The sequence below is a fragment of the Panthera pardus genome, unplaced genomic scaffold (assembly GCF_024362965.1).
Source record: "Panthera pardus isolate Hobbes unplaced genomic scaffold, ASM2436296v1 HiC_scaffold_17, whole genome shotgun sequence".
NCBI classification, from domain to species: Eukaryota; Metazoa; Chordata; class Mammalia; order Carnivora; family Felidae; genus Panthera; species Panthera pardus.
The window spans coordinates 35,259,450-35,274,382 of NW_026526732.1; the positions used below are offsets into that span (position 1 = coordinate 35,259,450).

The 14,933-nt window shown below is 37.4% G+C and overlaps 1 protein-coding gene across 4 annotated transcripts in view; it reads right to left on the reverse strand.

Moving 5' to 3' along the window:
- The window catches only part of LAMA2 (laminin subunit alpha 2), a 620,981-nt gene that overhangs the window by 221,148 nt on the left and 384,900 nt on the right, over positions 1 to 14,933 (reverse strand). For 2 of the 4 annotated variants that reach the window (XM_053904501.1, XM_053904500.1), the window contains exons 20-23: positions 13,305 to 13,516; positions 6,574 to 6,680; positions 5,565 to 5,828; positions 405 to 585 (exon numbers count right to left, since the gene is read on the reverse strand). In XM_053904501.1, the coding sequence (XP_053760476.1) occupies positions 405 to 585; positions 5,565 to 5,828; positions 6,574 to 6,680; positions 13,305 to 13,516 (764 nt within the window). The remainder of the gene's footprint in view (positions 1 to 404; positions 586 to 5,564; positions 5,829 to 6,573; positions 6,681 to 13,304; positions 13,517 to 14,933) is intronic. The other 2 variants (XM_053904503.1, XM_053904502.1) reach the window with 1 other exon arrangement.

The window sequence follows — 14,933 nt, forward strand, 5'->3', positions numbered from 1 at the left end:
AACTGTATTAACTTGGGAGTGAAGTTTAAGCTTAGAGAACACTGGCAAAAGAAAAATTGAACATTTGACTTTCAAGCTACAGGAGCCCTTGAGTGACTGACGGGCTGACTGGCGGTCACAGACAGGAAGGGACACAGCAGAATTGAGATCTGCTGATGGATTTTTTATGGAGTATTTGCAAGCAGTTATTTACAGTGCAGTGTTTCACCCTGCAATGTATTCCATTTGTTAGTTTATTTAAAATAAGCATACTTTACTTACTCAGTTAAATATTTTGGATCATATATTTGTTGTCAAGGTGCCCTTCCTTTAAATCTCCGGGAACCTGCAAGAATGAACTCCTACCGCTGCAAAAATGCTAAAACCAGAGAATGAATGTGTAGGGCTTAGTCTTATTTACAGACCTGTGCAGCCTCCTTCTTGGAAGTTGAAATAGCCGTGAGCACAGCGGTCACATTTCTTTCCTGCTACTCCAGGTTGGCACCAACATTGACCACTCTCTTCACAGTCAAATGACTTAGACCCAAAGGAATTGCAATTGCAGGGAACACACCCCCTTCCGGATTGTAGGCCGAAGGTTTCAGGCTGGCATAGAAAAGGAAAGAGAAAAATTAAATTTAAATCACTTAATTCATTATGAAACAAGATGCACAATGCCAAAAGAGGAGGCAGGAAAGAGAAACCAATGGGTTATCAAGGTTCATCACTGATGTTATGACAATGAGGTTGTAACTTCGTCTAATGGACCTTTTCTACGATATCCAAAAAGAAGAGTTCAATTACTTTAAAATTTTATCAGAATTAATGGTAGAACTAGGGCATGATCCTTCTGTCTGTTTTATATTCACCAGCCTCTTCCTATGCCTCCCAAGATTTTAACAGTGATGTAGAACTAAGCTATGGGTGTTACTAATATTTTAATTTAAAAATTTACTTGCTTCCTTCCTAATAATCTGAATTGATTACTTTGAAATCTTATGAACTCCTTCTACTTGTTAAACATGTTTTCAATGTTATTGACCAGATGCCTACAGTTAAAATAGATGTTTTTCCTTTAATATTTGATCTAATTTTTGTCATCTCTCCATAAATACTTCTGATCATTATTCTAGGGCTCACATTATAAATATAACTTACAGGTTTATGCCTATGCTGACAAAATAATTGGTTTACAAACATATAGTTTCTTGGGTTTCATTTTAACAACTGAAATTGATTTGTGAGAACACACATCAAAGCACCAGATTAGATAGATGAAAGGAAACTTTTATTCTCTGATGAGTTATTCCTAGGCATATCTTTTATCTGTTTACAACAAATAACTTTCTATGATCGGTTTTCATTACTATCTTTGGTTTGAAATACACGTTATATGACCTAGAGGGCTTATTTTAGAAAGTGTGGATAAATTAAAAATTACCTCTACTAGAAAAATGAAAAGCGCATATCCTACTTAAAGCACATCAAGGTTGTATTTTAAAATATGAAGTATGTCACATTATTATGATATTTTAATCTGAAAAATTAGTCTCAGTAATTACTTCTTTGTAAAAATAATTCCTATTTTAGAATATTAGACTTAACCGTTACTTTCTGGTAGGAATAAATCTTGCTATTTAATACAAGCCACACAAAGAGAAATGAATAAGGCTTATTACATATTTTCACCATTGTTAACAGTATGAAAAATAGTTCTAGAAAACAAAATCACACTGAAAATTAGTCTCTTAATATGACTATAGCTAAGAACAGTGTTGGTTTTTAAATATAAAAGGGGTCGATTGAGTTCGATAATCATTTCATCTTTGTATTTACTGCTGACTTTATTTTTATTTCTGGTTCAAATTCAGATTTGACCATATTATTAAAGAAGAAAGTGTGTTGTGTTTATTGTACACCTGAAACTAATATAACACTGTATGTTAACAACACTGCAATCAATATAAAATAAAAAAATACAATAAATAAAAAAAAAAAGGAGGAAGGGAAGATTAAAACATATGATATCTTTATTCATAAAAAATTAGCTATAAAATTCTAGATACCTGACCTAGAGAAATAAACAGAAATTCGGAAAACGGTTAAAGTATGAGCATGCCCATTACAGTATTATTTATGAGAGTAACTGCAGAGGTACTTAAATGTTTAATGTTAGAAAAAAAAAGTTGAATAAATCAAATTAGGATACATTCATGCTATGAAATAATATGCAATCATTAAAATCCTGTTTTGAAGCAGTTTTAATGATAGGAATATACTTAAGATATAGCATTATGCAAAATTTCAAAAAGCAGAATACAAAATCATATATACACTATGATCCCAATTATATACCTATAATGACACACACACTGTCCCTCAGACACAAATAGAAACATGTATACATAGAAAAAAGACTAGAACAAACTATATTAGTTTTTAAAAGTCTGAATCATAGATGTATTTGAATTTCTTATGCAAAGTATTTTGCATTTATTTCCTAAATTTTCTTGACTTAGAAATATGAATCAGAGACAGTACTTCAAATTCATCTTTATTTCCTAAATTTTTCTTCACTTGGCATATGTATATCTTTAATGGATATATCGATATAGTATTAAATGAACTTCCAAATCATAGTTAGTAAGAAAATTCCAAAGTTCATTATGTAAAAAAAAATGTACAAAAAAAATCTCTCTGTCATACGTTTCAAATATTTAAATAATGTAGTTTTAAAGAGTTGAGTAATACCAAAGCAAATAGTAACAAACTTCACTAACAAAATTTTACTAAATTTGATGTACAAAATTTTATTTCAGAGGCTAGGGAAAATCTCTGTGGTAAGCAAATTCAAGAAGGAGATGTTCCCAGTCTGTAATCAAGATTAATGAGGTAAAACAAACATGGGAGACAGTCCTTATCCAGTGTCGCTGGAAAGCTTGATAATCTGTAAATTATTTTCACTTGGGATGATAATAACAACAGCACTTAACGTATTGTGCTTGCTGTGTGCTAAGCACTGTTTTAAAGCTCTTTACAAATATGAATTCATTGAATCTTCAAGACAATCCTGGGAGATAGCTATTACCATCACCTTTATGCTGAGTGGGAAACCAAAGGACAGAAAGGTCAAGCAATTTGCCTAAGGTCACCAGCTACCCAACTGTAGAGTCAGGGTTCCAAGTCAAGCAGCCTGGCTCCAGAGTCTGAGCTCTCTACTCTCACACATACTGTCTCAGGGGAAAAATGGTCTCAGGACAAAACACCACCTTGTACAACAGTGCTGTAGGGTATGTAGGAAAAGGCCATGAATGAGAGCAGAATTTCTGCTAAATTTATATTTTGGAGACATTTTGATCAGTCTCGATCCCTTTCTTTTACTTTAAATATACGTATCTGTTTTTGAAAAACTATTTTTAAAGATTTCTTCATCTAATAACAACAATGGCAACAACAGTAATGATACCTAGCATTCGCTAAGAACTCTCCAGATGCGTGCCTTATGTACTGTTCCCATGACAATCCAGAGCCCGCCACGGAGGTGCCCGGGCAGGTCTCCCTGCGAGAGAATCTGCAGCCAGTTGGCTGATTGACATCTTCCGGTTTCCACTCTTGTGGATCCACTGGGGGAACCCACACCAGGTCATGCTTCTCCAGGTCAAAGACTGATTACAATAAAGTCCAACAGTCTTTCTGCCCAATCCAGGATTCCTCAAACGGAAAACTGGTGCTCGGGCACTTCCGTTTGGCCTGACAAGCATTTGGCATTTTGGCAAAATGCATAGAATGAGGCTTTTCTGCTCGATCTTTCCTTCCCTTTCCCCTTTCACATCAGTCAGGCCTGCACTATGGCAGGAGGCTCCCTGTACACTATGCTCTCTTCTCCTTCAACTTTCATAGGCATTTCCCCCAGTCAATCTCTTCACATTTGCTTCTTGGAGGATCCAGGCTGTTAGATACCCTATGAAGTGGGTCCTCTGACAGATGAAGAAGGTGTATTACAGAAAGACTTAAGGAACTGTCATAGCTAGGAAGCGGTGAGGCTGGGATTTGACCCGAGGTGGACCAATACCAGAACTAATTTTCTTTTTTTTTCCACTATAAATTTTTTTAATGTTTATTTATTTTTGAGAAAGAGACAGAGACAGACTGCAAGTGGGGAAGGTGCAGAGAGAGAGGGAGACACAGAATCTGAAGCAGGCTCCAGCCTCTGAGCCATCAGCATAGAGCCTGATGCGGGGCTCAAACTCATGAACCACAAGATGATTATGACTTGAGCCAGCTGGATGCTGAGCCACCCAGGTACCCCAGAACTAATTTTCTTAATATGCCAATAAAGAGGGACGCCTGAGTGGCTCAGTTGGTTGAGTGTCCAACTTCGGCTCAGGTCATGATGATCTCGTGGTTGATGGGCTCGAGCCCCACGTCAGGCTCTGTGCTGACAGCTCAGAGCCTGGAGCCTGCTTCAGATTCTGTGTCTCCCTCTCTCTGCCCTTCCGCCAGCCATGATATGTCTCTCTCTGTCTCAAAAATAAAATAAACATTAATTTTTTTTTAAAAATGCCAATAAAGAGCCTAGAATAATGCATTCTTTCTTTTTTTATTTTCTACTCTGTTACTTTTTACTTTACTCTCACTTTCTTCTATCCCTTCCCTGCTCCTCCCCACCAGGCTGTGATTCCACACTGGTAAGTCTTATTTCCTGTCACTCTGCAACATGGCCCTGGACCTATTCTTCTCTCTTTCCTCCTCCTCTCTCTTCCCTTCCTCCCTTTTGCTCTTACTGCCAGTATTTTTCTTTTGTCTACTAAGATGGGGGACTAAACTTCTGTAGTAGAAAACATGCTTCCTTACTTAGTGTATGTGGTATACAAGCAGTGTGAGAGTGTGTGACTTGTGGTATATACGGGCAAGCTTATGATGTGGCAAAGTAACAAAGCCATCCATTATGATGAAATGTGAACAACACGTCAGATCAATGGGCTGGATTTTCTTGGGAAAGCCACTTTCTTTGCTAGATTTGTTCATTCACAGAAGTGAGTCTGTTCGGAGGTCTGAAATTCCTTCCACCGGTAAGATCACAGCTTTCTACAAATAAACTTCTACATATCCATGGGAAACTGAAAATTTTATGAACCTATGAACTTCAACATACTTTTAAAAATACACAGACAGGGGACACCTAGGGGCTCAGTTGGTTAAGCGCCCAACTTCAGCTCAGGTCATGATCTCAGGGGTTCGTGAGTTCGAACCCCACGTCGGGTTCCATGCTGACAGCTCAGAGCCTGGAGCGCATCTCGGATTCTGTGTCTCCCTCTCTCTCTGCCCCTCCCCTGCTTGTACTCTGTCTCTGGCTCTCAGAAAGTGAATAAACGTTAAAAAAATATTTAAAAAAAATAAAAAAAAATACATGGACAGCTATTTTCAAAAGGCAAAGCTTTAAGCAGGAATGGTCTAGTGTTTACATTTGCAATTGTGCACACCGAGCAACCGTTATTTGGTAAAAATGCCATCGGGAAAGGTCAGCGGCAGCACACGGAACACAGCATGCGGAGGCATGAGACATGCAGCGCCTCTGGGATTACCGGAGCTGGGGGCCGATAGGCTCCCCGAGGGCACCCGCTGGAGCTGCTGAAACCCCACCTCTGAGGAGGCCCCAGCACCCGGTGCGCTCTCTGTGACTGCTCCTCCTGTCGGTGCACCTGCCTGCTGAGGTTGCAGTGCCTCCCTACGAAGCCAGATTTACATGAACATCTTCCTGTAATATCACACTGTGGTGTCACAGAACCAACGAGACTGCAGTCACATAACACACAGAAGTGCTTCTCTGGATCCCACCACATATCGGGCTTTAAAAGCCAACAGAAAAAGAAAACAAAGAAACAAAAGAGCATTTGGTATTATTCAAGAGATAGAGGCAGAAGGTATTTCCAAACTTAGTACAGAAAGGCCAGTTTGCTATCTGAGAAATGCTCGTTCGGTTTAAGTCTTTATAAGCCAAAATACATTTTTATAAGAAGTAGGTAGTGCAAATCCATCACTCTAGTGAAGGAATCTCAAGGGGTGTGCCATACTGAAGGCAGGGCAAAACGTTCAGGAACGGAGAGCAACATGTTGTGAATTTTATTTCATTTTATAAAAATGGTGTATATAAAACTATGTTGATTAGCTTCTCTACTGAAAACTTTTCTGAGGTAGAATGCTCCCTGTAACTAACTTGTCAATGATAGAACTAGAACAAAGTGCTAAAAACAAAGGGTGTGACACATTTCATTCTGCCAACAATATAAAAGCAAAGAGTATTTTACTCACTGCAGATTGAGATTAAATTTATAGCTTCTTTGTTTCAGAAACATCTGAATTACAGTAAATATTATACAAATTTGCTGCCAAGGAAATATAGGTTGAAGGCCAAATGCTAGTGCACAGCAAATTTTGTTCTATTTTGGAAAAACTCTCCAATGATCACAGTGATTGTACACGTAGGATTGTACAATCCTGAACTCCTCTTTCAATATACTCATATGTATGTCGTTGAAAGCTAATGAACATTTTCAAGGAGGAAGTGACTCATGGCCAGCTCCTACTCCTTACCTTACACTCATCACACCGCAGTCCTTGCACATTAGGTTTGCATTCACATTGTCCTGTCCTAGCATGGCAACTCTCGGACAAGGAGCTGTTGACATTACAGCGACAAGCTGCAAAGAGAAAAGACATCTTTGGTTGGGAAAACATTTCCAACAGTCTTAATAGGCTTGTTAAATAATAGTATCCTCCAGATGGTAACTTTGGCAACTAAGTTTTAGAACACAATGTTTTCATGGTGGCTGGGTGGCTCAGTTGGTTAAGTGTCCGACTCTTGGTTTTGGCTCAGGTCATGAGCTTGCGGTTTCATGAGTTCAAGCTCCACGTCAGGCTCTGCACCGCTGGCACAGATCCTGCTTGGGTTTCTCTGTATCCATCTCTCTCTCCGTCCTTCCCCAATTCATGCTGTCTCAGTCTCTCTCAAAATAAATAACTTAAAAAAAAAAAGAATGTTTTCTGATTTGCTAGGTGTTCCATTAGGCATTATATCCTTTGATCCTTACAACTTTACAGGCTGTGGAGATGATTCACGTAAAGCTATATCACAGTGCCTGGCACATCAGATGCTATTAAAACATTAATGTAGTCATTGTTATTTTGATTTTGAGAGTGAATATTATATATTGTACCTGGACACACACCTTTAAGATTAGTAAAGTATGTAAGACAGAAGAGTTAAGTAGACATTTTTTCCAATAAGGATATCAAAACGGCCAACAGGCATGTGAAAGGATGTTAAACAGCACTAATCCTCAAAGAAATGCAAATCAAAACCACAATGAGATATTGCCTTATACCTGTTAGAATGGCTATTATCAAGAAGACAAGAAACAACAGATGCTGAAGAATGTCTTGAAGACTTACTCTTATACACTGTTAGTGGGAATGTAAATTGATCCAACCACTTTGGAAAACAAGGTGGAGGTCCCTCAAACAATTTGAAAATAGAACTAGCATATAACCCAGCAATTCTACTACTGAGTATATACTTAAAGGAAATGAAAACAGTATTTTGAAGAGATATGTACACTCCTATGTTCACTGCAGCATTTTTCTCAGTAGCCAAGATACGGAAAAATGTCAATGTCCATCAAAGATGAATGGATAAAAAAGATATGGTATATATACACAATGGAATATTATTCAGCCATGAGAAAGGAGAATATCCTACCATTTGCAACAATACAGATGGACCTTGACCACATTACGCTAAATGGAAGATGTCATATAAAGAAAGCTAACTACTGCATGATATCATCTAGATGCAGAATCTAAAAAAATTAAACTCATAATAAAACGGACAGTAAAATGGTAGTTACTAGGGGATGGAGGGTTGGGGGGGTAAAATTATTGTTGTTTAGGGCACACACTTGCAAGTAGTAAATGGTGAATGGTAAATGAGCTATGGTGCTCTATTACACAGTATAAAAATATAGACAATATTGTACTATATTGTGCAAGGGAATAAATATCTCTACAACAATCACCGTATTGCAATATATATCAAAGTAAGATGCTGTGCACCTTATATTTACACAATGTCATATGTCAAATATTTTCAATTAAAAAGTATATAAAATGAAGACGCTGTTTCAAGCGTATTAGGAATATAGCATTATAATTTTTAAAAATCACTTTGTTTTACAATTTGTATACTGTTTCCAATATATTTGGTTTAAGTGATCTTTTATCATTTCTATGTGATGAAGCTGTTTGATGCTATCCTGAAACATAATAAATCAGTCTAACAATTAAAGGGACTTTTCACAAATAGAACGTAATTAATGACGCACCTTACAGGTGTACTTTTAATGGTACATATAATTGCATTGACACCAGAATAAATATGTGAGGGGGAGATGACAGAAAAATTTAGAACTTTCATAGATGGTTTTGGTAAATTTTATCTAATGCCTCATGTCTTTGGATACTTTGAGCACAACTTATAACTACATTGTGAATAGCTCCTCCATCAGCCTATGCTATTTTCCTGTTCCCCTGGCTCAAGGTTCTACTTAGTTATACTGCTTTCCCCAAAACTGGCTGATTTTTCTTCCAGGGATTTGACCTTTTGTGTCTGCTAAGTGGATACATGTTTGGTGGCCATTGAAGAATTGGCCTTAGCTCCAGTCTCCAATTCCTCAGACAATAGCCTAAGCATACTCCATAGCAGGGGTGTGAGAAAAGACTAAGAGAAATACTTTTTGTAAATTTCTACTTCACTCGCCACTAGAATTGTTGTATATGCTTTCAATTTCTTTTTAAAATTAATTAATTTTTATTAATGTTTTTTTGAGTATAGTTGACATATAATGTTACATTAGTTTCAGGTGAACAATGTAGTGATTCAATTATACATTATATCACGTTCATCTCAAGTGCAGCTACCATCTGTCCTCACATCCCTATTACAATATACTTTCACTTTCTTTATGTGAGTCTCATATATATTACACTTCAATTTTTTAAATCCCAAATAATTTAGAATTTATAAGTCCTTTTTTCTCAGGATGAGGAATATAGGATTAAATTTACCATAACTTAACATAATCTTAAAAATAATGAAAGCAGTGACAGGATACAAAATCAACATACAAAAATCTTCTGTACTTATGTACACCAATAATGAAGCTGCAGGAAGAGAAATCAAGGAACGATCCTATTTACAATTGCACCAAAAACCATAGGATACCTAGGAATAAACCTAACCAAAGAGGCGAAAGATCTGTATTCTGAAAACTACAGGACACTTATGAAAGAAATTGAAGAAGACACAAAGAAATGGAAAAATGTTCCATGCTCATGGATGGAAGAGCAAATATTATTAAGATGTCTCGACTACTCAAAGAAATCTACACATTGAATGCAATCTCTATCAAAATACCAACAGCATTTTGCAGAGAGCTAGAACAAACAATTCTAAAATTTGTATGGAACCACAAAAGACTATGAATAACCAAAGCAATCTTGAAAAAGAAGAGCAAAGCTGGAGGCATCATGATTCCAGACTTCAAGCTATATTACAAAGCTGTAGTCATCAAGACAGTATGGTACTGGCACAAAACAGACACATAGGTCAATGGAACAGAATAGAAAATTCACAAATGGACCCACAACTATATGGCTAACTAATCTCTGACAAAGCAGAAAATAATATCCAAGGAAGAAAGTCTCTTCAACAAAGGGTGTTGGGAAAACTGGACAGCAACATGCAGAAGAATGAAACTGGACTATTTTCTTACACCATACACAGAAATAAATTTAAAATGGATGAAAGATATAAACGTGAGACCTAAAACCATCAAAATCCTAGAGGAGAATATAGGTAGCTACCTCTTTGGCATCAGCCATAGCGACTTCTTAGACACATTTCTAGAAGCAAGGGAAACTAAAGAAAACTCAAACTATTAGGACTTCATCAAGAAAAAAAAAAACCTTCTGCAGCATGAAGGAAACATTCAACAAAACTAAAAGGAAAGCTTTGAAATGGGAGAAGATATTTGCAAATGACATATCTGAGAAAAGGTTACTATGCAAAATCTATAAAGAACTTACAAACTCAACACCAAAAAAACAAATAAGCCAGTGAAGAAATGGGGAGAATGAATAGACAGTTTTCCAAAGAAGACATACAGATGGGTAACAGACACATGAAAAGATGTTCAACATCACTCATCCTCAGGGAAATACAAGTCAAAACCACGATAAGATACCACCTCACACCTATCAGAATGGCTAAAATTAACAACATAGGAAAAAAGTTGGCGAAGATGTGAAGAAGGAACTCTCTTAAACAAATGTTGGTGGGAATGCAAACTGATGTAGCCACTTTGGAAAACAGTATGAAGGTTTCTCAAAAAGTTAAAAATAGGGTGCCTGGGTGGTTCAGTCATTTGAGCATCCAACTCTTGATTTTGGCTCAGGTCATGGTATTATGGTGGTGAGACAGAGCCCCATATTGGGCTCTGTGCTGAGTGTGGGGTCTGCTTAGGATTCTCTCTCCCCCTCTTCCTCTGCCCCTCCCCTTCACCTCTCTCTCAAAAAAAGTTAAAAATAGAACTTCCCTATTATCTAGCAATTGCACTACTAGGTATTTACCCAGAATATACAAAAATAATGATTCAAAGGGACACATGCACCCCAATGTCCATAGCGGCATCATCAACAATAGCCAAAGTATGGAAAGAGACCAAATGTCTATCAGCTGATGAATGGATAAAGAAGATGTGGTATGTATATACAGTGGAATATTACTCAGACATAAAAAGAACGAAATCTTGCTGTTTGCAATGACATGTATTATGCTAAGCAAAGCAAGTCAGTAAGAGGAAGACACGTATATGATTTCACTCGTAAGTGGAAGTTAAGAAACAAAACAGATGAACGTAGCGGGGAAAGGAGAGGGGAAAACCATAAAAATAGACTCTTAACTATAGAGATCAAACTGAGGGTTGATGGAGGGAGGTGACAGAGGGATGGGTTAAATGGGAGACGGGTGTCAAGGAGGACACTTGTGATGAGCACCGGGTGTTTTATGTAGGTGATGAATTCTACTCCCAAAACTAATATTACACTATATATTCACTAACTGGAATTAAAATAAAAACTTGAAAAAAAACCCCACAAAGGCAATATAAAGTTTTAAGTGGCATTTTAAAATGAAATGTAGGACACAAACAATAACATAAATTTCAAAAGCAAAATACATTTCTTTGTAGTGGTGTACTTTTCATGAGCAAACCTAGAGGCAACTAAAATAATGGTTTATCATGAATTTTCTTTTCTTGAGGTTTACTACCTATGCATAGATAAACTAATATACGTATAAAAATTATCAAAATAAGTATATTTCTTATATTTTATATGTTGAAGATCATTAAAAACTCTAATCTTTTCTATATGTGCTTCATAGCAAGTGGTGTAAAAACTGGCAATGGTTCAAAATGTTTCTATACCATATTCTCTTATGTGTTCTTATGCCATAGACCCCCAGTTTATCACAATAAAATGAGTGGAACAATGTCTCCTCAACTTTACGGAGGGGCTTAATGGAAGACAGAAAAGGAGGTCACTAAACAAGGAACACAGCTCTAAAATGAGTGACTCACAGATACAACTACTATGAACACTGCTACCAAAGGCACTCCTCTCTGTGAGCATCCCAGGCCCAAGTGGCACACTGGACACTCTCTCTGGGCTGGATCCTTGAAACCTCACAGAAAATCATGACCCTTTATGTAAATGAGGAAACTGAATCTCAGTGAGGTCAACTGTCTCGTCCAGGGTCACATGGCCAGAAAGTGTTGATCTTAGATGATGTCTTTGAATGGGAGAACTTCTTAAGCCCCTTATGATTTTATACAGGTAAAGTGTGCTTCTGTGCCTGTTGGAAATCTTGCCTTTAAAAAAAAATACTGGGGCACCTGGATGGCTCAGTCAGTTGAGTGTCTGACTTTAGCTCAGGTCTTGATATCATGGTTCGTGAGTTCGAGCCCCGTGTTGGGCTCTGTGCTGACAGCTCAGAGCCTAGAGCCTGAAGCCTGCTTCGGATTCTGTGTCTCCCTCTCTCTCTGCCCCTCCCCTGCTTGTGTTCTCTCTCTCTCAAAAACAAATAAATAAACTTAAAAAAAAACTTTTAAAAATACCAATTTACAGGCGATATCAACAGATGCTTATTGTCCTAGAGAGTGATTTGTTTTTTGTTTAACCAACTATCATTTGCAAATGACAAAAATCTGGCACTCATCTTCCAGCCCTGTGAGGTTGGTTATTGAAGTGGGGTGTCCCACCAGGTCTTTGGTGTCTACAGCAGAGACAGTGAAAAGACTACATTTCCAGCGGTCTCTATAATTTTGCAGGTCGTAGGTCCCAACTGAGTGACTGGAAGGGCCCCTTCTTACGTAATGAACTTGACAGAGTGAAGTGTTGGCATCATAACTGGCTCTACCTAAAGATGATGGCGGCAGGTGAAGTCAAGGATGGCACATAAAATACTTGGGTGCTGACACGGATTCACATTCCACTGGCTCTGCACCACAAGATTTCCCTTGCATATTGCACTACTGCGAATACAAAGCATTATTTGATTTTATGCAATACTGAATAATGAGGCCAGGGAAGTGGAAGAAACAGGAGATGTGCACTAATGAACACAGACGAAGCCCTACAAGAGCTAATTTTGTGAAAGGAAACACAGAAATATCATTCTGTGAATAGTCCCACGGTGAAGGTCAATCATTCAAGAATTATAAATGCCAGTGTGTGGAAATATGGGCACCTATTATGAAATGCAAGAATGTAGAGTTCACATATGAAAGCATAACAGATTAACACCTCCAGACAGGTACTAAAGAAATAATATGGACAAAAATTCATTTGAAGAAAATGATTACAATTGAAATAAATAATAAGGATAAGTGGGACTTACCTAGTTTTTCTAAATTCTTCTCTCCTACCATGGACACAAGTTGATTTTAAAATCTTCCTTCCACATGTAAATAAAGATATGTGCATCCTTTGAAAAACAACACTCTGACAATGCAGCTATTTTCAAAGGATTTACTCTATTAGTACAAAGAAATACTTTAGAATATGCAGACTCTGTGTATAGGCTGTGCATCTATCACACATGTATTGCACATAATTTCCTACCCTCCAATCCCCACTCAAGAACTCATCAGCTGCTTTGAGGTGCAATGCATCAATTCTGTCAGAGGCGTCAATAGTTCAGGACTTACGCTGACAGTTCTTTGCATCAACTGCGTCTCCAAAATAACCATCAGCACAGAGCTCACAGTACCGGCCTGTTGTACCTGGCTTACATATCAGACAGGAGCCAGACAAGCTGTCACAGCTGCCAGGGACGGAGAAGTCAAGGTTGTCATTGCATTGGCATGGCTGACATGATCCTCCAGGTACAGAAGGTTGTCCAAAATAGCCTTCTGCACACCTAAGGGGTAAAATTTCATCAGTGAGTATTTGGGAGGAACTCATAAAGCCCATCGGAAGCAATGTTTATATACTTTGCATACTACCCTCTCCCAGGATGATATGTTTTCCTTTTAAGTGTTCCTTTTCTCAAATGCAAGGTGATTAAAAAATGTTTTTCTATAACTGCAGTGTAGATACAAGATGAAATCCTGCCAGCCCCACTAGTAATTAGATTTCAGCCAGGAAAAAAAAAAAAATCTTGTCACTGGCACTGAAGACGAGACCAAAGCATAATAAGAAATCTGCTGCTGGCACTCTAGAGGAATCCAGGTCCATGTTGGAAAGCCTTTGTAGTGCAACACATCATATGTATCTATTCCAATTGGTTGTTTTCTGTACAAATATGTAAGGTTCACACTTTTTGTTGTTGTAGCAAAAGCTTGTTATGAGGAAACAGGCTTACAAGGAAATTCAGCAGTGAGAATTCAGAATTTATTAAATAGAAAATTGTGACTCAAAAGATTCTCATTATTATTCAGGTGGGGGCTGTGGGTATCACTGCATTACTAATGGGTTTGTATATATTTGCATATGCATACAGAGTCAGATTTTCACGGAAGAACCTTTAGCGAGAAGCAGGTATGCGGGCATCCTATGTACGTGCCGTAAGGTGATGCTTAATTGTGCCCACAACTCATATTAGCAACCTGTAGGTCTCTTGTCTTAAGGACTAGATGCTACTCTACAATATATTGGAAAAACAAGTTTGTTTATTTATGAGGCATAGCAGAGGAGATTTTTAAAATTATATTATCAAAATTCCCTTTATCCATATGTTGTTTCAAAATGCTACTCAATGTCACAGATGCACAGATACACGCTTTTAGGAGGCATCGATTTCTATTCTGCTCTGCCTTCTCTTTCAGTTACATTTGCTCATGCTTCATATTAAGCCACACTTGTGAAAGGAGAAACAAAACAGTGCATCTATAGGCTTACAGTCAGGCTAGCTCTGTCATCTGTCTTGTACAGCAAGGATCAAAATTGAAGGGGAACAAAAACAATGTGGGGGAATATAATTTCAATAGTCCACTACTGTTATGCTCATCTACTCATGGACATAGAAGTCACTGTGTAGAGAAATGCTCTCTACCATTCAAAATAGAGATGATTTAAATCCATTACATCATATGAGGATATTTTAATAACATCGCAATTATGGGGCAAAGTCATTAATCGCTTTACATTTTCTAGAACATGTGTAGGTGCCATAATAATCTTGCTTTATAGAGAATTAACCTTTTATCATAATTTTTTAAATGAAATTGCTAGGTTTAATTATATCCACAAAATATTGTATAAATTGTGAAAGTCATGGTGTTAATATTGCTTGGAAGAATTCTGTCACCCACAAATGTAATTGCTTATTAATTATC